The sequence below is a fragment of the Hesperophylax consimilis genome, chromosome 23 (assembly GCF_061612785.1).
Source record: "Hesperophylax consimilis isolate HC1 chromosome 23, BYU_Hcon_1.0, whole genome shotgun sequence".
NCBI classification, from domain to species: domain Eukaryota; kingdom Metazoa; phylum Arthropoda; class Insecta; order Trichoptera; family Limnephilidae; genus Hesperophylax; species Hesperophylax consimilis.
The window spans coordinates 16,771,518-16,798,364 of record NC_142858.1 but is presented as its reverse complement, the minus strand read 5'-3'; the positions used below and the strand labels follow the sequence as shown (position 1 = coordinate 16,798,364).

General features: G+C 34.4%; 1 protein-coding gene across 1 annotated transcript; it reads right to left on the bottom strand.

Moving 5' to 3' along the window:
• Window positions 1-972: 972 nt before the first annotated feature.
• LOC149412378 (NPC intracellular cholesterol transporter 1 homolog 1b-like) lies at window positions 973-25,618 on the bottom strand. Its single transcript, XM_089646165.1, has 22 exons — window positions 25,295-25,618; window positions 22,081-22,284; window positions 20,416-20,566; window positions 19,955-20,078; window positions 18,894-19,062; window positions 17,892-18,026; window positions 17,639-17,798; window positions 16,206-16,263; window positions 16,018-16,119; window positions 14,595-14,773; window positions 11,940-12,113; window positions 11,539-11,740; window positions 11,215-11,331; window positions 10,195-10,411; window positions 9,179-9,306; window positions 7,583-7,710; window positions 6,544-6,843; window positions 5,658-5,773; window positions 5,426-5,577; window positions 3,988-4,181; window positions 2,428-2,659; window positions 973-1,726 (listed from the first exon to the last, which is right to left on the bottom strand). Exons 1-22 carry the CDS (start codon window positions 25,521-25,523, stop codon window positions 1,421-1,423), a joined length of 3,777 nt encoding a protein of 1,258 aa, XP_089502291.1. The 5' UTR covers window positions 25,524-25,618; the 3' UTR covers window positions 973-1,420.
• Between the last annotated feature and the right edge of the window lie 1,229 nt (window positions 25,619-26,847).

Below are 26,847 nucleotides of genomic sequence, written 5' to 3'. Positions count from 1 at the left end.
TATGTTTGTCCAGCTATCCAAAATCATTACAATATAAAATTCTCTTCCTGTCTTTATATTTTCAAAGTTTTTTAAGGATTCTTTGTAAAACAAAATGATTGGATTGTTGAAAAGAGTAGTTCGGAAAAGGTAATGTAACACACAGATACATAGATAGATGCATATTCCGACCCAGTATGGGCGTCAAAAATGTGGGGAAGCTGCCCCTCTAGAAAAAAGTGATAAAATAATTAAAAAAATGACTGAGGCCAAAAAGGGATGGAAGCCCCCCCTGTCAGGGACCGATATATATTTTTTTTAACATTTTCTCCGCACATGAGGCCAAATAGGAAATAACTTCCTTTTAAGGTATAATGTGTCATCTTTGGGGATGCTATGAAAGTGGTACACATTGAGGACACAGGAAAATAGTACATTAAATTTTCCATAGGGCCACAATGTCGGATGAGGCCCCGACAAACAGAACTAGAAAGATATATTTCTCATTTTTATGTAAAGGTAAAAAAAGTTGGTTGTGCAATGATGGAGGCCTTAGCCAGCAATGGTTTGAACGTCTGGGTGGAAATCCGACGCATTTGTCCACTCGGCTACTAGCCGGTCAGGCTGATGTTTTAAAGGTTAAACAATACTCAAATATTTCCGTTTAAGTAAATACTAAAGGATTTTCGTCTAAATATTGTTGGGATTCTCCGAAAATTAGAAATCTAAAACATTTATTGGTTTGCTCTTAGACCTAGAAAAAATTTCGTCTGCGCCACTAAATATTTCTATTTTATTCTGACAACTTTCCTATCCCTGTAAGTTAAAAAATAAGCTGCCCCAATCAATAATCATAGCATTTTATAGGACCTACTTATGTTTTATGTGATTACGCAAAACATAATCAGTAACATGGAATTTGTGTGAATAGTATTTATAAACAATTAAAACAATTAGGTACCTAAATCAATTATTCAATTTATTACGATCGCAATAAAAATATACATTCATGGAACACACTTACAATAATGATAAAAATATGTGCTAAGAATTAATATAATCGGTTAAAATAAAATAACATACATATGCAGGCAAAAACACATTGAGAGGAAGTTCACTGTAAGGAAATATACATTATTAAAAACGTATCGCAGAAAACGCATAACATATAAAAATATACGCAGTTACAAAATAACTTATTTTGGAGAATTGTAAGAAAAGTCATATATTGTATATTGCTTCTCCCTCTCTCATTTACGACGCATTTAACATAAGATAAGTTACAAGAGAACTTTCAGCGGCATGGCAATATATGAATGGATACCAGCAACCAGCACCATACAGCCCTCAACAATAATAAAAAGATACAAAAAATTGATACAAAAAATATATTTGGATAATTAAAAATAAATTAACTTCTATTAATAAAAATAATTGTGATTCAGTGGCGTTTCAGGAGTATGGACACCTGCGTCAGATAGTGCAAGAAGACGGGCAGGAAGATGAGGCCATGGGCAGCACCTATCAGGACTATGCACAGGAACATCCTGAAGTAAAATATGAGGAATATCTCCGACTCGGAGAAGGCTAGTACTACGATGCCGGCGAACTTGGTGAGTGTGATGCCGCTGAGGACATTGCTGCCCATCTCCACAAGGGCCGTGGCTGCCTTCTTGTCGGCGGGCACGTTACTCACGGCGTACGAGTGCACTATGTGGCTGCAGAATTCTACGGCTATGCCGACACACTGAAATAAAATAAACGTTACATATATTTAAAAAATACTAAAACATATTGTTTACGTAGTGCTTTTGAAATTTAGTTTTTTTTTTAATTTTTCAAAAATTTAAAAATCTACTCACACTTGAATATCAACCACCTATGTGGTGAACATATTGTATAAGCTCTAATTATCTACATTATTTTTGCTATGAAGTGGGGAATTGGGTCAACATTTCATCAAAATTTGTTTCTTACGATCTTTGTAAATTCATCAAATGAGTGTACCTGATGGCATAATGAATTATGTTGTTTTGTACTTAAGTTTTTTTAATAAGATAAACAGAGAATTATTTTCCATTCAATAATTTATACCTTATGCCTAAACAAGCAAATGAGAATTCGTCACATTATGACGTTTAAACAATGCTTGTCGAAAAAATTACAAAAATATAGGTATTCATCAAGTAAACCATTATATTACTAGATATTCTGGTTTAATATGCTTAGGTTTTATGAAATTGATATATTATTCATAAGATCAAGTTATTTGGTGAAATCATGGTGAAAGAGTAAAACAAAAAAAGAGAGATAGTATAGGAAATTGTCTCATCGGATGGTGCTCAGAGGGCGTTTTTTTACAGAAGTGTGAATTAATCTGCATCTAAGCCTTTATGGTTCATAAGATTTTGCACTTATAAGAAATGTTTTAGTGAATATTTATTTTACCATGACAAGATTGACGAGCGATACCGCATTCAGGTTGATGCTCCAGAAGTACATGAGTCCCATCATGTCAACTAGGATCATGGTGACGGAGGCCAGGATAACAAACGCCGAGAACAGGTCCAGGCCAGTGAAGATGAAACTGACCACAAATATCACCAGGAGGGAATACCCCAGGGACTTCAGAGTGTCCTCCCACATCGTCAGGTATTGTTCGTAAAATACGTAATGAATGCTGAAAAAAAGGAAAAGTTAAAACACGTTTACACAAGTTATACTAAAAATTCATTGAATAGCCATCAATAAAAATATATATTTATGTCTGGTACGGGTTCCGCTGGGTACGACATGTAGCAAGAATGAAATGATATCTAATATAATAAGCTTGCAAGATGAAATAGTGTTTCTTACTAAATCTTACTGGACGCAGTAAGATTATGCAGGTATTGCCGGTCAAGGGTTGCGCCGCAGATAATGATAATGATGATGATAATTCTATACCTAACAACCCGTGTAAACACATTTCAAAGCAGTATGGGAAAGTATGTGCCTACGTAGGTACTATATTTTTTAATCTTATCTATCTTCCAATGATTTACACATTTCTTTCCGTGTATGTTTTTTCATAGTTATGTCGAAATTAAACGCACAACGATAAATGCCTACGAGTTTTTGATACGTCCATACTTAAATACATAAATATAATAACGGTTAAATCAAAATGAGAAAGAAATGTTTAAGACCATTATTTCAATAAATCATTTGTTGATTTAACGGGTTGTTTCGGAGTATTTGAACAATTCATCAAATTTCAACGTTCATTTCTGGGATCTGTGAAAGTCCAATTCAAGTTCTGTTATTATATCATTATAGGCTAGTTGCTTGACAAAACTGAAATAAAAACAGAACTTGAAAAAATCTTTCACAGAACTTGCAAATGAACGTTGAAATTTGATGAATTGTTCAAATACTCCGAAACAACCCGTCCTAAATTATTCCCCTGTGACCAAATTTTCAGGTAGTATATTTTATACTACTATTCGAAAAACAAATTCATTTTTTAACCACACATGTCTACTTTATTGTACTAGTAAATGTTTTTAAAAGAAGATATATAATATGATTAATTTAATTAAATATTTAAACTTTTTTAATACATTTTTTGGACATATCTTTATTACTACGTTAACCAAAAAAGGAGCAGTGCAAGATATTTTAACATAAGAGTTAAATTAAATTAAAAAAAATTAGGGTTATAAAATACCAACCATAAACGTATTTTCTTCTTAAATCGCGAAAAACGTGATTGCACTTCACAAGTCCACTAGGTGAACGAAAAATTATATAATTTTTTTTATCTTTAATTAAAAATAATTGGACTAAACGTTTGATTTATGCAATGGAATGATGGTCAACCATGATAAGATTCTATTTCACAATTATTAACACAATTTTTTTAAAAAAAACTGCCTTTTTTACAAGTTGTATTATCTTGGTAATATGCACGCCATTCATAAGTTAAAAAAATTTCATTGAAGGAAAAAATAAATAAATACTATTTACCTGTAGGGGAAGACGGACACTTCCTGATTTCCTGTTTTCTTTCTAAGTGTTTCAGTCAATTGGGCTGAAAATTCTTTCGTATATCGATACGATTCATAAAACTCCTTAGAACCACTCAAAGTCTTGTGGTAGCCCATGAAATTAGACTCTCTAACTATTGCATTTCCATCTGCGTCCAAAACATAATTTAAGCCCTGGAACAAAGTTACATGACATTACTTACAAATCTAAAACATTTAGGCATTCTCAACAGGCTAGCTAGAACATAAAAGCATTTTTAAAAAATCAAAATAATCCGGTCTTCATGTCTTATGTCCTCTTGACCAAGACCGGCCATATGCGGGCGCAATTGCCAGGGCGCTGACAATATCTGACACCTAAAAGGCCTCCACATAGCGTCTACTGGTCTTGGAAAAGGGCCCCCAAATTTTACTCACGCCTGGTGCCCTTTGGCTCAGGGCCAGCCCTGCTTTTGACACAATTAACTTTAAAGTCGCTAGCGTAGATTTTGTTGACAGCTACCAAAAAACGACGGGTTCATAAAATAGCAGTCGCCCAGAGTGGGCAAATATGTATAAATATAACAAGCATGTGTCCAAACTGCGCGCTTTAAGGTTCAAGAAGAAGAAGAATTATTGGACGAAATTCTGCTAAACAAGTAACTGGTGTTTAAAATTTTTATGATAAGTGCACAAATAGTATTTTTGTGAGTAAGTAGCATTTAAATAAGGTTGTGTCCTCTTTCATATGGCATTACTGTGATAAAATCACATTTTTAAAAAGTGATCCACCAAACCAAACTAACAATAATTAAAGTAAGATAAAAATACGTGCAAAATGATACCAAATTATTTTACATAACTATTTTTTTAAACCGGTAAATCTTGGTACGTACTTATCTAGAAAAGTACCTACTTACGGTTACATATTTATGAATTTAGCGATATAAAAAAATAAATGAATTTTTTTAAGTGTGTTAGGAACTCGTGTATTCTTTAAATAAGGCTCGTACCCTTTTAAATAGCCAATGTTGAACACGGATAGTAGAATATAAACGAATTAATTATGACAGTAAAGTTAGTTTTTCTTTAAACAGTGTTAGGAACTCGTGTATTCTTTAAAAAAGGCTCGTCCCCTTTTAAATAGCTAATGTTGAACCAGGATAGTAGAAAAATTTTAAATAATTATTTATTACAGTAAAGTTAGTTTTTCGTTAATTAAGTTTAATGACGAAGTTATCTGCTTTCAAAGTGAACTTAAGTAAAACCAATGGAATTCATAATTCGAATGTCAGTGCTATTGTTTCGCCGCGCACGTACCGTGATGTCACAAGCTTTTCACCCGGCAAAAATAACATAATTTTAATAATGGAGAAGACAATCTCATTCATGCAAGTTATTAAATGATTGAAATATTTTTTACTAAATTGAATACTTACGGGACTATAGCTCGCATGACCGCTTTTGGCGCACTTAGGATCGGGATTATCTTGCAGGAAGTAAGTTATGTAGGTGTTGAAGTCTGCCACCGATGGCCGGATGTTGTAGTACTCCATGTCGATACTGCACGTTTCGCAAAGACCGCTAGTGTCTGCAAAACAAAAACATAATTAATTTATGCATGTAGGTAGTCCAAAAAATCAGTAGTTGTATTATGAAAATAATTCTTACCTGAATGTGGACAGAAGGAATTGTTGGATTTGAAATATTGGCAACAGGCTTCACTTGAACTGGACCAATCAAAGAAGTCATCCAACCAGGAATTCGGTGTTCGCGTCAAGTATGTGCTGTAAAAAATAATAAAATATCATTGAATACAGAAAAATCTATTTATTCAATTATTTTTCTAATATTGTAATGTAACTGGTGGCATTATTTTTACAATCGCAGAAAAAAGATTCAAAAGAAAAATAGTAGGTACCTACATAGAATATTTAAAAAAATTGCAATTTTGAGAACATATATAAATTTGGATTGAATTTATTTGGAGATATTTCAAATAGTAAATGCTTGCAACGTTTTATAGTAATATCTAAATATCCTTTGCAACCTAATATTTTTTACAGATGATTTTAGGTGAGGTCAAATGTGATTGGGTGCTTGGTCTGTGGTTTCGGAGAAGATAAATAATTAAAATGTGAAAAATCCATGTTAATGGACTCAACAACACGTCGCCATGACTTGCATTCGTATATTTTATTAAAAACACAGGTTTGCAAGATATGATAATAATTGATTTGAGAGATCTCTGCTGAGGGGTATGTGTGCTAAAACCAAAGGAGTGAAATTTCCCCTGGCGCTAGTAAAAACTACAAGGGCGCTGTTCAAAAAATTAGGTATTATCAGCTCCTTGGCTATTTGGCGCGTTGGCAAGGCGGCGCCCTTAGGGGACCGCTCCAATTGCACCTACACAAGGTAATGAGTAACATAAAAAAATAGTCACAATATGTGATTAAAGAAAGCAATGTGTGCCAAGATCGAGTTGTTTGGCGGTCCATCCTCTCTTCTTACCCTTGCAGATGATTGCCAACAGCGTGATGGATAGTCAGTTATTTACCTATCTGAGTACTTGGATGCGGTGTAGAGTAGCGTCAGCATGGAGTCATTATTGCAGAAGACCCCGCCGCAGATGAGGTCCTGGTGGGAGGTGTCCGAGTAGTTGAGGCCCTGCGTGACCACGAAATACACCGGCGGTCCCATCTGCAGCAGGCTCGCCACACTCAGCAAGTATTTGCGCACAAACGAATCATATGGCATGGCTATCTCCTGGTCCAGCCCGATTTCGATGCTCGGGATCACGCTTATGCTCAGGCACAGCCAGAAGAGGAACGCCACCGCTATCACGGGTTTAACAGCCCTGCAAATATAATCATTTCATAATAATGATCATATCTACTTAACATTTTTTCACAACATTTATGGTCAGGCAACAATTACTAAAATAATATTTCCAACGATTGCATAGGCATATACCGGAAACTTAAAAGGGTGTAAGTGCCATAAAAAATTACTACTAACATTTTTTTTCATAAGGATTTCGTAGGTCAGGTAGCAATTTCATATAAAATATTTCCACCGATTGGATATGAATACCCGAAACTTAAAAGGGTATAAGTAACAGTTAAATAAGAAGTTGTTTTTATTAATGAAATGGGTAGTAGGTACACACATCCTGTGGCGGCTCGTGATTTTTGGATGTACTAGAGTGCTAATATTACAAAAATGGCATTATTGATGGTGTTGTAGCTGAAAACAATTTTTTATTGTTTTTCGAAAATTCGATTTTTTGTACGAAGATTTTCACCAAAAAGTCACGAGCCGCCACTGCATACATCATATCAATGTCATAAATAATAACTCATTCCTCGTTTCTGGCACTTACGACCAGTTAAGTTTCCGATATTCATTAAAAAAACATGACCTATTAAGATGATGATGGGAAAGAAACATCTTCCTTTTGGATTAATCGACTCTCCTAAGGTAAAAACACTCTTTGAAGTATAATAAAGCTTTGAAAAATCGTCTTTATTTTGTTTAAATTATTACAGATTATTTGATTCTAAAAATTAAAATATAAAAACAAAAAAAAAACATACCGATGCAACAGGGCAGGGGCGTAGTAATTCTTAATCAGCTTATAGAGAAGCCCCTTGGTGTACATTTGTTGGTCGGCATTAGTGCATTGCTTTTGGTTGACACAACACAGAACGTCTAACCGGCCGGACTGGAACCAAAGGAAACAATAATTTATTCACAACTTTTTATTTCATTTAAAGCTACGCTAAAAACTTTCAAAGTGTAGAAAGAAATGATAGAGACTCTCCAGACATCAGAGATTAGTAAAATTTTATGAAACACTATTAATTTGTACATAGATACACGGAGAATAAAGAGTATTGCTAATGTATTAAGATTCTCTTAAAATTATTGGTAATCCGGTTAAAAACGAATTTCAGATCGTTTCCCAATATTTTTTTTTGTAAATTCCTAATATATTGGAACGCAACGTGTTCAATGCACATTAATTTATTTTGATAATATATAATAACGAAATGCGAAAATATTTATTAACGCCCTTCTTCGGGGCTTTTGCATGAGAATATTAAGAAATATACATTATTTATTGTACATAACTGAATTGCTTCATTAACAACTTGACTTGGTATAATTTTTTCCCTCCATTACTATTCTGGGCAAAGAGGAATACATATGGTAGTTAGTCCCAGAATTTCTGCACTGAAATAAATCCTGACTTCTAGTATTACGTTGTAGAATCCGAAAACTTATCAATTCTAGCAATACCGGACTATCGAACTAAATCATTTAGAATGTTATATAGAAATACCAAGTCAGTGAAAAGTCTTCTGTCTGACAGTTTGAGCATATTCATATAATTTAACAGAGTATTGTAGTTCAACATAATTGCTGGAATACCCATTTTAAAATTTAAAAGCGTAAGAATTTTATTGTAATAATACATTCGCATTTTACTAAAAGTTTATTAGGAAACATATTAAGGGTCTGCAATCCTGATTTAAACATATTACCAATAATTTTAACAAAATATACTCATTTTCACCGTGTACCTGTAGCATGTTAAACAACAGAACACACGTAGATTTTTTTATATCATGGGTATTTCGTTTAATTACTTTTATAACTCGGCGTTTGAATAAATTACCTTTATAAATATGCGTATATATTTTAAACAAGGCATATTTTATCAATTGGTAGAAATGTCGTAGATACAATTAAATACCACGTTTTTTTAACTGAATGTGTTGTTTCCGAGAATATTACAGAAAAACCCTTCAATTAGATTTCAGATTAGCCTCTTCAATTTTTTCATACAAAACGTAAAAGTTAAAAAAAAAAATCCAATATCGCGAATAATCGCTGCACGCCAATTGTAAATAGATGCTTTTGACCCATTCGTAGTATTGTTCAAAGCAAACAAATCAACTAGCAACAAGATAAACAAAAGTTCGGCAGTTAGGTAGGTACTTAATCCGGCATTGTACTTCGTATTTATCCGATACTAACAACATTGTAAAAAAATGATTTTTTAAGTCCCGATTGAGTGTTATACCAATTAATATCAATCAGACCATCAATCACGTGTGTATCAGATGATTAATTAGGAGGTAAGAATGGAATTAGGCAATTAATGATAGTTGAAAAAAAAATGTCACCTGGAATCGGTCACTATCGAGTGATAAGAAGGCGACAAACGCTGTGATTTGGAAGACGAAATCCAAGAAGATGGCGACTGAGGCGTATATGGCGAATGTATTCACGGCAGGCATCCCAGAAAGCGAACCTGTCCAAAAAGACATGATTAGTATTTAATACAATGTGCAATTAATGCATTTAATTAAATTAGTTTATTTTACACAATTTTTGTTCAAAAAAACTAGCTTTGACGCACTAAAGACATTAAACAGCTGATGGCCATAGACAGCGATTTTTATATACTATATTTATGTCTATTTTAATTTAAGGCGATGCACTACGTCGTGCAATATTTTAAATTGAGCCGCTATCAATAACAACCCTTACGTAGATGGCGATAAGGTTTAAATTCCCGCTTAACACCGTCCGCCTGTTTTGATTTATGAAAGAAAAAAATATGGCCAAAAAGTGCCTTTCATTTTATTTTGTGGATGTTCAGGCATAAATATTTAATTTTTTCCGATCATTTTATAAATAACTTAATATGCCACATTATAAAATAAAATAAGAACCAAAAATGGGTTCGTAAGTAGGAGATTTTGAACTTTAAAGCATTGTTCATAGGCCTTTACATTATTTTTTTCTGGGCTTATAAAAAGACTTATATAAAAAAATACTCGATTATTTCAAAGGCCAAGATGTATTCTACTAGCAGTATTTAATTAAAGAATTTGAAACATTTCTAGGCGACCAAATTTTCAAACAAAAACACATGATTTTGCATTACTATGTATGGCATCGCCTTAACTTTGGTTTTCGTGAATGAACGAATGCAAATCTTGTGTGCACTCTCTCAAATTTGGTAGTAATCATGTACACACACTACGTATCATAGGAAATAATGCGAGTTTACTAACAACAAAAATAAAATTTGAAAAGTCACTAAGGTGCATACAATAAATTTAATTGTCATAATATTATGTAGCCATGGAGATAAATTAGAGTTTGGTACCAATAAAAAATGGTTTCGGCTTACCAATAGCGAAGCAGACGCACTGTGAAGCCGTTGTGAGAACCATAGTAGGGCCCACCTTAGCGAGAGTGTTTCCGAAAATGTACCGCTTCTTGCCCTCCCGGCTCTTGTCGTCAAGCTCGATGGTTCCATCTTGCAGACCAATGCAGATGTCGTTGTAGGCGGACACTAGGATAAATATGTTGTCTACTCCGATAGCAAGCACCAAGAAAGGTAACACCTAAGAAAAATAAATAAATTTAAATGTTGTGAATTTTTGGTACCAATCCATAATAATCTATTCAAATTTCATCAAAATTGAACATAAGTTCTAATTTAAACGGATTTAAAGGATTGGAAACAGACAATGTTGAAATTGCTAGGTTTTTTTAATTTTTTTTTTTTGGGAGACCAGACCACTTATTTTTTTGAAATATGTGTCCCCAGGTCTTGATCTCCAAAATAAAGTGTGTAAAAGAAAAAGTAAAAAATATTACTTTTAAAAGAATTATTGCTACAAAAGAATTGCAAAAATCAGCTAGATACTGAAGAAAAGTTTTATGAAAGAATAGCACAAAAAGTATGACGTAGAAAGAAGATGGATAACATCACAAAGATATCAACATGATAATATAATATCAAAATTAATATAAGTTGTTTCTGAAGATAATGTTATACACTTGTCAATTGTCGTCATATTATGGAGAGCCGAAACTGAAATTATATGAAATTCCCTAGATAGAAAAAATATCGTAAAGTATGCTTCAAAAATTTATTAAAAACACCTTTTTATGGTTATTTAATACGCTTTAGATATGAAAAATTTAACAATGTATCTTTAAATGCAACTTAGGAATTTTTCGAGAGATTTTTGCTATGCTTGAACGAATCGTGTTTTATTAAATATTTTTTCTTATTTTTTACAATTTCGAATGTTTCAAACCTTCAAACCTCAAACCTTCTTCTTCCTCTTTTTGAACCGGAACTACGGAATCTTAAATTGTGTCAAGTTGTACGTTATACAGTTGTATTGATTATTCCTACCTCCACAATCAGAAGCGTAGTTGGTACTCCAAGGTATCCGAAGAATCCAAGAGAACATCCAACAGATGACAGCACGATAAGTATTCCAACCATTCCCAGAGTTATTTTACTATCAAGCTGAAAAACACAACAAATTATCATAAAATCAAAAGATCGCTTCAGGAGATAACATTACGATTTAAAAAACAAATCAGTATCAATAATATAATAATGGCGTATAGAGTAGGTACCCACTCAAATTTAGCACACCTGACACCTGCGTGAATGAGCATTGATAAAAGTACTTGTCGAAAATAATACAAAGTAATAAATGATTAGTATTACCAAGAAAGTTTTCCAAGATCTTATATTTCCGAGGGATATGGCTATGTAGGCGAACATGACCACGTAGCTGATGACCGCGGTGCCTATTTCTCCTTGCGATACCCTTACGATCTCGTCTTGAATGGATCGCTCCGAGGAAAAGGCTATGTCGATATAACTTGGCTTCCTATTTGCATCGTAGTCCTTCATGAATGCGACGAATCTAGAAGGGAATTAAAAATGTTAATTGGTCTAATATGTGTTGTTCGTACGATGCATGACAAAATACATCGTTAATCGCCCAGTAGCAAAGATCCCGTCTTATGGATTTGTCTTGAAATTGTATTAAATACATAATTTATAAATCTTCGGATATTCGGCTATTGTAACAACTGTACATTTATCTGTATATTAAAACTTACTTTTCTTCCCACGCCCGAGCTGGCTTCAAATTATCTGCATCAAGATGATTCTTTAACAAGAATGTTAAAATTACAGTATCTCTGTCCTTCAGAGCTCCCGAGCCTCCCCCAAAAGCCAGGTTAGGTTCTACTCCACCGCCCCATGGAGCCAGGCAAGTCGGTCCGTAGGCATTGCTGAAATAATGACATCAATCAGTTGAGGAAACCTTAAATATTGTACTCGTATGTTTAGGTTTCATGACGTAGAAGTCTAAAATGTAGAGTATAGAAATTTGCATGATAATAAAGTTGCGCTAGACGGCGCTTTTAAAATTCCTACGGCAACGGCATGTGGCATTTCACTTCTATAATACGTGCGAGGAAGATTGCATTTCTCCTTTGGGAGAAGCAGACGCCAGAAATAGGTATATGGTTTATATAATTTTCAACAGCTCTTTCTAACACTCTTTATTTAGTATGTAATAAAGAGTTTTGTGTAGTTGGCGCGCCCGGCGCCGTTACGTTACGGTTACGTAATTTTAAAAGCGCGTATTGACCATTTATTTATCATTATTTAAGACCTTTCTCAGAGGCGGATTTGCCCTTAGGCCTATGTAGGCCCGGGCCTAGGGCGGCCAGATATTAGGGGCGGCCAATCGTGACAAAAAAGTCACAGATGATAACAAGAAATTACTTCCTAAGTACCTAAATATCGTACGAAATAGCGATATGCAAGAGCGTGTTCACACACAGCACACAGCGCGCCCCCACGCCCCGCAGCCGACCTCGCCACACCTATCATGCTCCGTCGCTCGCCCGCTCGCGTATTTCCAATCCCTACCGTGATTCAGTTGCGCTAGTGACTTTTTATCCAGCCCGTATCTGGCAACCCTAATTGTAACTGCGAAACACTTATATATTATTGTATGAGAATAAACCTGAAACTAGTTAAATAAATTAAACCTAAAACTGTTTTATATTCAAATCCTTGAAACCTTAGAAAGTATTACAATCTAGCAGCTATTATAGTTAACTAAATTTTTGAATCGATTTAAAAGTGGTAAATAAAGTAAATTCATTATGTAGTCTATAGTCTATATCAGGGGTCTCCAAACAACGGCCCGCCAATGTCATCAATCCGGCCTGCGACAATCGACAATTATACAGTAATTGAACTAGCGAATTTAGCAAGCGTATTTTTTTACATTAATTCCACACAGGAGGCTTTGAGGAAAATATTTTCCCTCACGACCTATGTCATCTTAGGTGATGCTGTGTGGAGGGTATTTTTAATGAAGGGAAGGATAGGGAGTTCTGAAAAGGAAAATGTATGAGGGGTGGGTAGGAATCTGGGGATTAGTGTGTCCAGGAGTGACATACGTATGAATACATCCCTCCAACTGCGGTGCAAGGCGATGGGTCAAGGTAGTCCGGCTGGAAAGGTCAAAAGGCCTCCCTCACCCAGTCTCTCTCGATCCGGCCCGCCACGCAGCAGGTGGGCAGACGTATCCGCCGCCAAGACGTGGACAAATCTCACCCATGAACCATGAATGATAATGTATGAGGGGTGGGTGGATATGAATCTGGGGATTAGTGTGTCCAGGAGTGACATACGTATGAATACATCCCTCCAACTGCGGTGCAAGGCGATGGGTCAAGATAGTCCGGTTGGAAAGGTCAAAAGGCCTCCCTCACCCAGTCTCTCTCGATCCGGCCCGCCACGCAGCAGGTGGGCAGACGTATCCGCCGCCAAGACGTGGACAAATCTCACCCATGAACCATGAATGATAATGTATGAGGGGTGGGTGGATATGAATCTGGGGATTAGTGTGTCCAGGAGTGACAAACGTATGAATACATCCCTCCAACTGCGGTGCAAGGCGATGGGTCAAGATAGTCCGGCTGGAAAGGTCAAAAGGCCTCCCTCACCCAGTCTCTCTCGATCCGGCCCGCCACGCAGCAGGTGGGCAGACGTATCCGCCGCCAAGACGTGGACAAATCTCACCCATGAACCATGAATGATAATGTATGAGGGGTGGGTGGATATGAATCTGGGGATTAGTGTGTCCAGGAGTGACATACGTATGAATACATCCCTCCAACTGCGGTGCAAGGCGATGGGTCAAGATAGTCCGGTTGGAAAGGTCAAAAGGCCTCCCTCACCCAGTCTCTCTCGATCTGGCCCGCCACGCAGCAGGTGGGCAGACGTATCCGCCGCCAAGACCTGGGCAAATCTCATCCCATGAACCATGAATGATAATGGCAGGAAAATTAAAACGGTTTTGACCCAAGGAACTTACTGAAAAGTTTGGATACTCTTGGTCAATATGATGGGTACTGAGAAAGGGGCGGCTACATGGTCTGGGGCCTAGGGCGGCCAAGACTGCAAATCCGCCTCTGACCTTTCTTGTTTATATTTTTACAAACATTTTGACAGCTGGATATAAATAAGAAATGCGTACGATGGTCCGACATATTATGATTATTTCGGAAACAAAAAATGATTGAACAGCTGAAAAATCTGCTTTCAACGCTATCTTGAATAAATAGCGCGTAAATTAGAGGCTCAGTAAAATCTCTCTGAACATTATTTTTCCTGTAAAACATTTATATCTATAGTATAGCTTATGAATTACATTTAAAAGAGAAAAAAAATATATAAATTTAAGAACTAACCCAATGCAGTCCTGTATTTTCTTCAAATGGTCAGTATTGTTAAATACTTCGAAATCGTCCTGGAAATATCCGAAAAAGGACATCACCGTACATTGCGAAACGTTGTTCGGTCCAGTGAAGGCAGATCTCAGCGGGGCAAAGCAAATGCTTTCCAAACCGGCTTTTTCGGCTACCCCGATCTAAGAACAAGATTTAAAATTATTATTTAAAAAAGCTTAGTGACTAGATTAAATGTATCAATATACTTACTTGCTCACTTATATCAATATACATTTTTATAACCTTAAATTTATTTAACGTTTCCGTCCTGTCGTTGTTAAATTAGGCACATATTTTTTTTTTACTTAGAATCATAAAGCAGAAAGTAAAGTATAATTACTTCCTCAATAATTGTAAAATTTCTTAGTGGCCCCATTTTCATTAAAAAATTATAGTAAATTACCTTTTTTAACAACGTTCAATAAATTGTGCCTAAAACAAAGTAATTTATTAACGCTATTATTAAATAGTGGTTAAAATAAAGTAATTTATTAACACTGTTAATAAGTAGTATTTAAAACAACGTAATTTATTAACACTGTTGATAAACAGTGGAAAAACAAAAGCAAATTTTTAACACCATTAATAAATATTGGTTAAAACAAAATAATTTATTATCATTTGATTAAAATATTATTATTTAGTGTTTGATACTCTAAGCATCGCCTTCATGAAATACGCTATTCAAAATCAAAACTGTGTTTGAAATATCTTTATCGGTGTTCACGTGACCGGATCTGAATATCCTCTTCCCATTCCTGCTTTCTTCAGCCTTGTTCACGCAATATATATGGGATTGGTAGGCATACCTACCAATTCGCAAAGACTTGGTGGATAGGAAATTCTGAAATTCTGCAATTGCAGTACCTACTCAATGTCCCATTCCAAAATGTCACCATGACCAGTTGTTGTTGCAAGATGTCAATAAAGTGACACTATGCTCATTTGGAGCTCTGCAGAGCTCAGTATAAAATAGTACCTCAGACTGGGAGGATTGACGTATAACATAACCACAACCGTTAAATACAACCAATAAATTATTGTGAATATAATTTAATAGTTTTATTTCGAGTGCCCCCAGAATCTGGCAGACTGGTCACAACTGCAACGGGTGAGTTCCTTTTTATCCTATAATCCAATCTGGGCTTTTCTTATGTTCCAGAAGCCCAGGTTTTAACATTGAGGAATACTGTCTATCAAGTTCAGCGGATGCATTATAAGTTAATTGTCCCATATTATAGTTCTGGGACTGGTCCTTCGGGTGTGTTGCGTAGGGCTTATTCCAGTGACACCCAATAATAGAGTGGAGACGCAGTTTTGCGACACCAAACCTCCCAACGCACCCCAATTGTAAAGGGAGTAAAATATCTGTACGATTTTTTACCTGTAAAATTTGGTTTTCTAAGTCAATAACTTCAAGCAGCAGTTTTTTTGTGAACGCTGGCCCATAAATTACAGTTTCATTTGTCTCTGTCACATACTCGACCTGAAAAATAAAGTTATTCCAAAATTAGTGTTGATGAATAACCTCAGTCCTTTAAATTAAATGTAATAGTGTAATATTAAACCTACTTGAGGCAATCCCTTGGCTTGCAGGAATATCTGGGCAGTTCGGTAAAATGGACCAAATCTGTAAAATTAAAATTATATTTCATATTTTGTATGTTATATTAAATACGTATGACCGAATAATAAAAATTCTATTTTACACAATAGGCATTCTGTTTCTTTTTATTTTTTAAAAATGTAAATAACGCACGATCCTCCCAACTGCCCAGAATCAATGGGCATTGACACCCCCACTTGAGCTGCTAGGCATGTTAACTAACGTTTTTGCAGAACTGATTTTTTGTAAATATTTTTTTTATGTCTTCTTTCGCTGGTCACTGGCAGTAGCACTGTTTTACTGATGAAGGGTATTCGACATACTACTTTATGTAAAGAATGGTAAGTGTATACACATACAACGTTCCGTGCCATCGCAATTTACGGATAAAGTGATTGCAAACATTGTAAATTCCGTAGATCCTTTTGACAGTGATGACAGAGTTATTTTATAAATATATTTGTACTGCGCCCTTGAGGTGATTTTTTACGAAAATGGCGCTACATAAATTAGCCAAGTATTATTATTATTATTAGTGGAGCAGATCCCGCATTGAGGCAAACTCTTCAAGTAGAAAAGATATGACACAGATTTTGATGCATTTCTAACTTGTTTCATCAAATGGATTGTAATAATATCTAAATGCACATACCATTGTTTACCGGAAAAGGTTGATATTTCATGGCATGTCATGTTATAACTCGATTACATCTTCTGCGATTCATGAGGATCCAGGTGAGTAATCGTGGATTAAAATATATTGTTTTTGAACTAACGTTAAATTCACTTTAAATGAAATTTACCGTGTATTTTGCCTTTTTTCACATATTACATTTGGACAAATATGTTACGTAGGCACCATAATTTCGTTTTTATGTTCATGTCAAGAATGGTAACAAACTCTCCTTTTTTCAAGTTCAATTTTTTTTTATTCACAATTTTTTTTTTTTTTATAGTGAATACCTCACAAGAGTCCCAACTGCTCCCGTCTGGAGCCAGTGAGACTATGGCATCCCCAATTGGGGGATGTTGTGAGGCTGAAGGTAAGTGGGGAAGGGAAAGAGGAAGGTGGGGAAGTACCTGGCTATTCAGATCTAGTCACTAAACACGGCTAAAGCCATTTGGAGCAACGTTTCAATTCTGAATGGTGGTCTTACACCAGGGCGATACTGGTAGTATCTTCCACTCTGGAACGTGCCGCAAATATACTATATATTATTTTAATTAATTAATTGTGAAATAACACAAATTAATCAAATAAAATTTATTGGCGCACGCCGGGTTCGAACCCGCGACCTTCGGAATGGCAGTCCAATGCGTTACCACTGGACTATGCCGGCCGTCAAATTGAACAGATCTAAGAAAGTTCAGCGTTTTAATGAAATCTTGATAATTTTACCTCGAGTCATAGTAGTCCTTTTGCTGCCTCACTTCAGATTTCGGTGAAGACCAAAGCTCCACAGGATCCGTGGTGACTTCAAGGTAGCTTATACCGAAACATAGGCCAAAAATGATCCAAGATACGACCATCAAGAACAGGATGGGCCGAGCGGAACATACTAAAATTACAACGTGAAAAGATTTCATGGTAAGTATGTATTCTAACCTTGCACATTTTATTATGTTTCTAGGTAAAGTAGGTTGTTACGTACCAACACCCAAGTTGAAAAATATTTTCTCCAAGAAGCGATTGATTCCATTGTAAACGCATCTCCGTTCAGAAGAAGATTCTGCGTCGTTTTCTCGTGTCATACCTCTGTTTCTCCTTCTTCCGATGAAAAAGAGACCTGTGAATTAAATCATGATACGAATAATTTTGGGTTATCCTAAAATTATTGGTATGTTTACAGATTTAATGTATTTAAATATGGACGTGGAAACTTAATGGATATTTCTTTTGCAATCGTCTATCGTAATGAAAGACGTTTGAGTTTGTGTCGTGGTTTGTTGCGCATTCCACCATAGATAGAATTTTGGGTTATCCTAAAATCATTGGTATGTTTACAGATTTAATGTATTTAAATATGGATGTGGAAACTTAATGGATATTTCTTTTGCAATCGTCTATCGTAATGAAAGACGTTTGAGTTTGTGTCGTGGTTTGTTGCGCATTCCACCATAGATAGAATGTGATCATTCTAGTATCTTCTGTCTTTTTCATTTTTATAAAAAAAAGTGTGAGAAGGAAATATTTTTTGTTAGAATTTCCGGACGATTTTTTTTTGTGACTACTATATAAGTAGAGTTCCACAGTCCGGAGCCAATTTGCTAGGAATTGGTATGAAAAGGAAAATGGATAATAATTTAACACAATATTATAGTTAAATTGATGTGTCCCTTAGAATCCCGGACACAAGACGGCCGCTAAAATGCAAGTTATGGATATCAAAATGGAACAAAAACGCCGACACGATTGTTTTTCTTTAGTTGTTTTATCATTGCTTAGGATCGTGATCCCCACCCCATTTTCCCTGATGGACAAGGCTCCTCATTGCAGGTGATCTACCTCTGTTTTTCCTGCTATATACTTTACCAGTGACAATTAGTTTCTCCTGGTTTGAATTCTCAGTTTGGCGACGAGCATGTCCAAAGTAAATCCACCCAGAAAATTCGATTAGTTAAAAGTTTTCCATTTGTATTATTGGTGTGTTTACCAATTGAAAAGCCAACAACGGCAGCGCTGAGGACAAGGAACATTGTCAGAGCGACCGTGAAACTGGTGCAGTTGACTCCGGCTATCATACAGTCGTCGGCTATCAAAGGCGGCTGCATGTTCGTCGGACAACTTGCTTCACAATCGACACAACTGCAGGCAAACAGGCCCTGAAAAAATATGAATAATTATTTTTACAAAAATATAAAACATTGTTAATTGTTATTGAAACCGGTCAAACCACATAATCATTCTCTTATCGCCGGCCTGCGTATCTAGCACGATCTGGTATTCGTATCCGAGCAAGACTGCAGATCGCTAACTACAAACAACAATTCACGTCGTATAAATTAAGAAAACATAGTCGTTGTGAGCTTTGTTATTATTGTTTGTTCGTTGGCGATCTGCAGTCAAGCTCGGGAACGATGACACATACCGTAAATACCAATAAAACCTTTATCTTTAATATAAGATCTTAGGATAAATTAATGTTATCGTCGATGTTGTTTTGCGTCAGTAAGAAGATCTTCAAAGGGGAAACCCTAGATTCTTGAAAAAATTTCTCCTGCTGCAATCTTCACCGCTGCCTGCATTTTTACAAATGTTTAGCCTAATTTATTCCTATTGAATGAGAAAGTTAGTGGTTAAGTAACTGTGCATAATAAGCATGTATTGTACCAACAGGATTGATTAATTTTCAACGGATTTCTGTGTGATTTCTCTAATTGCTGAAGTGCGATGACCGCCATTAATTATTATTAGCTGGCATCGCACTATCGCAATATATAAATGTTTTTTTGCTGATACTCGCTATCATTTTCAGACTAATTTTACAACTGAGATAATATAACCACTAATAATTTGACCTTGTTTAAAAATCTGATTCCAGCTATTACATTGTAGCTGATACGAAAGAACATGAAAATACTTTTTTTAATACAGTGTGTTTTCTATTTCGAATATTTGGGGGTTGTGGCAGTTATATTGAAGTTGAGAGAAAAAAAAAATCCTGAACGAAGCTAAGAAATAATGATAATTTGTTAAAAAATACTTCGTATTTACCTCGTAAGTTTCATTACAATTGTTGACAGTGGGGTTTAGAGCAGTTGGCGATTCATCAATAATGAAATTAATCTGGAATGGGACAAACGCATTGGCCTTAATATCACCCATGTATTGGAACCATCTGCAACAAATATGGAGAATAATTAATATAATTTCAAAGAACGTCTTACGGTAGATACAAAAACATATTATCGTGTAAAATTGCCTACATGCCGGATAAAGCACTATCGACAACCATAACATAGCAAGATTTTTCTTTCAAATGAATGTATATCTCACCTCTGGAATGTTTTTTTTTGTGGGCACAGCATATAAAAACTCAAAAATGACATGTTGGCTTTGAGCCATCTTTGTATACCTTTATATTTGTAAGTTTATAAATAGGTAATATAATGAAGTTCTGAGGTATACCTCAGATTTTTGGGATTGGATTTTGGAAAGTAAAAATAAGAATTTACCGTTCGGGGGTGCAGTCAGCCGACCCGTGGGTTCCGCACAAAACGTCCATGGCTAGATTACCAGACTGCGGCATCACCACTCCTGCGCAAGAATTGTACGTCTTCTCCATGTACTGATACGACATACTTATATTAAGTACGGATATGTAATCTGAAATGAAAGCATGTTGAATAAATTTTGAAATTAATCATGAAACACATTAATTTTATACCAGGGTAAAATTCATGAAATACCGTCACTTTATATCAGAATAAATAGCAACAGGCTGCTATGGCGCTTAAGTCATTAATCCTTTTCAGCGTCGATAAGATAAAATAATACTTAAAAAAACTGCTTTTACATTATGTAAATAATAAAAAAAGGACCCTAAACCGATCCTTGGGGAACATCAAAGTTTTCAATAATTGGCTACGATAAACTAAGAATTTTTATCGTTTTATTTCTGTACATTGTGAATTTTCATATTTTAATTCATAAGAATTTTAAACAATGATGGATAAGATTGTAATATTATAATAACCTATATTGAAAGCATGTAGCACAGTTGATAGATACATTGTTAGGTATATCTTGAATCGTCCAGAAAAAACGTTCTTATCACAACAATTGCGCAGCAGTGAGCACATTAATATTATGGCCTATTTTAAAATTATAATGTGTTAGGTCATATCATATCAAAAGTAAATTCATTAAATAATAATAATAATTAATATTTATACGGATTCAGAAAAAAAATTTCTACTATAGCCAAAACATATGTTGCACTGATTATATTGCGTCTCTATTTGTGTCCATTGTGTCTCTTTTGTCTCTTACTTTTGACTATTTGTGATGAGTGAGCTTTTACATGATTTTTTAACGTTGTATTTGTATTTATTTTATATTTTAATCTCTATTTAGATGTTTGAAAAATAATGTATCCTATGTGTGAATACATTTTTGTAATTATTGTACCTATTTTGTTAATTAACTAAGTTTTTATAACTGTATTGTTCTCATGTAAGTGAGATCATTTGTAAAAACCCAGTATAAATAAATTATACTTTCTTCAATAGTTGAAAAATTACTTTGTGGCGTCATGTTAATTACATGAAATTACACACTTTGAATGTATCACTTTTAATGCATAATAATCTACATGTGTCAAAGCCAATGGCTTCTTCGTCAGGATAAAGAAAACAGTATGATTATTATTTATTAAAAGTGATGTATGCAAAGTATAACATTTTCATATAAATGATAATAATGTTTGCTTAATTCATCTGAACAGAGCGGTGAGTGCAATACTGTCTGCCATATAAGAGCAGATAAAATTGATATAGGATATAAAATTTACATATAATATTAAAATTTCACATTACAAGTTCTTCTAATCACTTTATAATAGCATTATTTATTTTATTAAAAATACAAATAACTTGGTTTATGTCACTTTATTTTTACACAGGTTGTTAACTTGACTTCATTTGAAGTAAAAAAAATGTTAATAACTTTTTGGTCGCCGGTGACATTTTTGGTTTTTTTTTTCTACATAAAACATACAAGTAAGGGTCGTAGTGGGATGTTGGCGGTTACAAGGCTGACTGCCACTGCACTTACATTAGAGAAACATTAGAGCAGCAGGTCAAAGCCACGTCATCAACTACATTTAAAAAACCCATTACCTCCTTTATCATCTTCTCCGGCTGCAACGATTTCGGTAGTAGCGAAGTCTGACTGGTTGGCCGAGCAAGTGAACTCGCAGATGTGTGCGAGGAAGTTCTTGAGGCAGGTGGGACACCTCGCGATGACCCCCTCCGCCATCCTGATGCTGTCCTCCATGGTGAGGATTTGATCCGCAGAGCAGCAGGTATAAGCCACGTCATCAACTACATTTAAAAAATCATGTCACTTAAAAATGCATCTATATTTATCTTAACTGCCAGTTGGACCATAGCATCCCCATTTTGTCGTGATTCTGAAGTAAGTTGGGAGGGGAAGGAATCTGAAAAGGAATCCTGAATGTTCATATTCAGTTATTGAACACGGCTGAAGCAATTCGAACCGAAGTACTTCTAGGCACATGAAACAACACTTGAAAAAGAAATGTAAGTTATGGGTTTTCGAAACACCGACCTCTGGGTGTCAGTGCTTGGCCACGGAGGTCATCAAATTAAAATGTTTTATTGGGTTCTTGTTATAGCTGCCAAGTGTTTCTGCCTAACTTCGGCTTAATTGGGTTAAAAAAAACCACAAATATACCACACGGTATTCCTATAGAAACCATAAATTAAAACCAGTTGATGAAATAATTAAAATTATTAAAACTCTCAGATAGAAGACTTATTTCCGACTTGACTTTTATTTTAAAAATAGTTCATTGTATTATAGACAGCCCATATTTAATTAACCTACTATACCAACTTAAAATACTAAATATTTTTTTTTTAATAGCAACAACAATGTCACTACTGAGTCTTTAGATACTCGATTGTACCTAAATTGCATGCAGTTCGCAAAACTTTCTCAGATATAGTAGTTATGTTCAACTTCACGGAATTAAGTCACAAGAAGGATATAATAACATACCTCTGAAATGTGATACCTCTTTTTTCTTTAACAAATTGTATATATCACATGTTTGTAAAAGCTCGAATGGGCGTATAATTTAAATAAATATCTAGATCTAAAAAAACCACCACATGGAATGACTCATGGCTTGGAACATGGAGAACCCATGCACACGAAAACGCATTCAATTGTTCACAAGCGGAACCATGGGAAACATATTATAATGTGATAAAATTAATGATAAGTCATAGTTGTGATTCTCAGAGTAATTAATTATTTTATTTTATGGTAGGGGCCAAGCTAATTTAATGAGTCATAAAATCAGTAGTCTAATATTGATCTAAAATACCATCTATGATTCATACACTTTTGATTATTACTATCAATTTTTTTTTAAATTATGTGGTGAACATGTTATTCAGGTTTCGTTTGAAAAAAAATACTAGTTGCAATTCTAAATACAAATTATCTGCTAAATACTGATACCTGATAAGCATTTAATTAATCTAGTGGAGCAAACATACAATTAGATATTGTATACTTTTTTTTCCTATAATTTAAAAAAATTATAAAATTCGGAAACCTTTCTTTTGTCAATAAAGTAAATATTTTATGAAAATAAAAGCTATTCAGAAGATTTATGTACTAAACATACGCACATTTATAGTCCACTGTTGTATTAAGCTGATATTCACAGCTGTATCTACAACTATTTGCTTTTAAACTCAAATAATAGTAATTCAATTTGGGAGGCGGATACGAAGAACCATTTATTAAATAACCAATAACTCGGCAATAGGTCCCTTCAAGTAGTTCGCTACGATTTGGAGACTTGACAGGGTTGCCCGGGTTTATGGGGTGAGGTTTGTCTAGGTTTTAGCAGCGGGTGCGTCTCTCACCTACTGCGACGGATTCACACGTCAGTCAGTCCTGGACACATTAACCCCAGATTCCTACCCACCCCTCATACGCCTTTCCTTCCCAGAACTTCCTATCCTTCCTCTCATTTAAAAAAAACCCCACACAGCATCCCCAGAAACGACATAGGCCCTGATGAATTTTTTTCGAACATTCTGTGTGGAGCTAATTAAAATAAATATAAAAATCATGACATCATTTAAAAATACAATTATAACATCTTTTATCACCATTATTTAATAAAAAAAAATCAACAGGTTTCAAACATGTTGATAATATTTACGATATTTAATCATTTTTACTGCTAAAAAGTAATGTAAACAAAGTTTTATTTTTAATTTATTTGATTAATATTTTTTTCATAAATTGATGTTCCTATACGAAGTGTTTCATCATCCCACACTATTTGTACACTTATTTGTCTAGATTTTTAAAATGGATTTTATAATACCGATAATACATATAATGTTAGATTGTCAACAAGATAGGCAAAATCAACAAACAAAAACGTTAAAAACAGTTTTTCTGTAATGATTTCTTGGCAGTCTCCTTGTGATTAATGATTTAGTAAGCTTGTTGCGAAATTATTTTAGTATTTTTTGTTCGATATATACACCTATGTATCTTTTATGAGAATGTTGATATAGAGAAAAATATTATTAATTATTAAGATATTTAATGTCGTGAGCGACTGAAGATAATTAATTAATAATATTATGCTGTGATAATATGATACGTGATTTTTTTCATTCACGAACCAGGTTCAAATACATTTTCATTCTTATACTACTTATGTACATTGTCTACATTAGCCAACTTATATACACTAATGCGTCGAAATTGTGAGATTACCATCTGGTTTTGTCACCAAAACTTTAAAAATGCATTTTGTTGAGTAAAAACTACACTCAACTTAACGAATATTATAAATTTACTAAAGGTACCATGTGTCTATACATTTTACATAGGTATTTTAAAACAATCGTAGGGCACTTAAACTAGGCGAAATGCGACACTAGTATTCTTAGAATTTAAAATATATTACTTAATTGACATTCTTAATACTACGCAAATTAATATTCTTCCATGGAAAAATATTTTAGTATGGGAAAAAAAACTTTTTACTTCTACCATCACGTAGAATCATCTCCCAAAGTTACCACGCTTTTTCCCCGGGACACCCAATATAGTGAGTTTCCTTTAACTACTACTTGTCTGAAAATAGCCGCTGAACTTCCCAAAAATCTTTCCATCTTCTTTATAGACCGTTGTTGAAACATTTAAAAACACTTAAAAAATAAATCAAAAATAATTTCTTGATCGCAAAACTATCTAGAAGTAAGAATTAATGTACTGTCAATGTACAGTGATAAAAATATTGCACAGCTAAAAATGAACATAAAAACTCACCGCTTGCTAAAATATAAGGACATCTTCGAACAAGGAGGCCTTTAATCTCGGGAGTCCATTTTTCTCCAGACGTGGGGCATGCTGATTCATTTACGGCACAATTTAAGTAGTGGTCCCTGTCATCGTCACGATGGCATTGTCCGTACATAACACAATATCCATTGGATAAAGAAACAAATACTGATGCAATTACAACAACTAACACTGAAATATAATTTGAGCACTTCATGATTTTAATTTTTCACCAATTGTCCATACTAATGTGGTAATTTTTTAAATAATTGTATGAGATTCAAGAGAAATACAGTCTAGTTTGCGGTCAGACTCCATATGATGGAATCATTACACTGAGCGTTTTCGGTTTCCCGAAACACTTATCTTAGATTTATAACCACCTGGCCCATTATCAATCTGTTATCATTTTAACACCTGTTGTATTAAAAGTGTTGAAATCAGATACAAAAATAATAGGCAATAATATATTGTCTTAATACAAATAGCACGGCAATTTATCAGTGAATTCCAATCTGGTATCAATTAGTAATTAAAATACATACATTGTAGTAAATATAAAAAATGTTGTGTCATTAATATTGCTATACATGAACATCCGTTTTCCCCGAAACCTTTTTTTAATATTCCTTCAAATATTTATCACACAAGATTCCCAGATATTTACTACGCAATGAACCCACTATCATACAATATTCAGAGATATTATTTGAGATGTAATAACGCCACATTAACATAAGTTTCCCTGGTATTTGAGGTTTAACCCTTAATTTGATGTTCACTGTGGTGAACGTCCAGAAAAAAACCTTATCGTATCAGATATTCGTACATTTTTGTAGATTTTTTTTCAATAATACTAATTAATATTTTAGACAGTTGGTGAAAAGGAACTTCTTAGTAATAACTCTTATAAATATCATTCCAAAAGTAAAATGTCGGCTCGCCACAGGTCATCTGTTCTTAGCGAGAATAATATTGTATTTATTTTTGTCTTTAAAATGAGTTTTTGTTTCAAATGTTGGTTTCGATTTAATAATTTTTGTTTAGTGAGGAGAAATCTTGAGAATACAAAGACATCCCACCGACTACAGTTTTATTGGAAAATTTCCTATATAATTTATAAACCAATTATGATGACATTCCTACACTGTGATTTTTACCATCTCTGTGATCTTTCTCTTCTCAGGCTAATACGCAGGTATCGGTTATACCATCAGCAAGGAAAACTAAGTCCAGGAGGTAGATTGCTTTGGCTGCCATAAGACCGAATAAAATAAATAAATTTGACCTGAATTACAAACGGAAAAGGGATGAAATTTGCCACAGAACTACTATTTGAGAAAATTTCATTAATTTACCTGGTGATAATTCTCTATTCGAATATTTTTTTAAGTATTTTTCTCCCACATAATAGCAGACAATTTTTGATTCCATCCAACACATTGGAAAATCAATTCACGAGTTTCGTGATTTTCTAGCCATTCAATTATTATGGGTGTTGTTGAAATACCTTGACTATTGATATCATAGATTTTGTTACG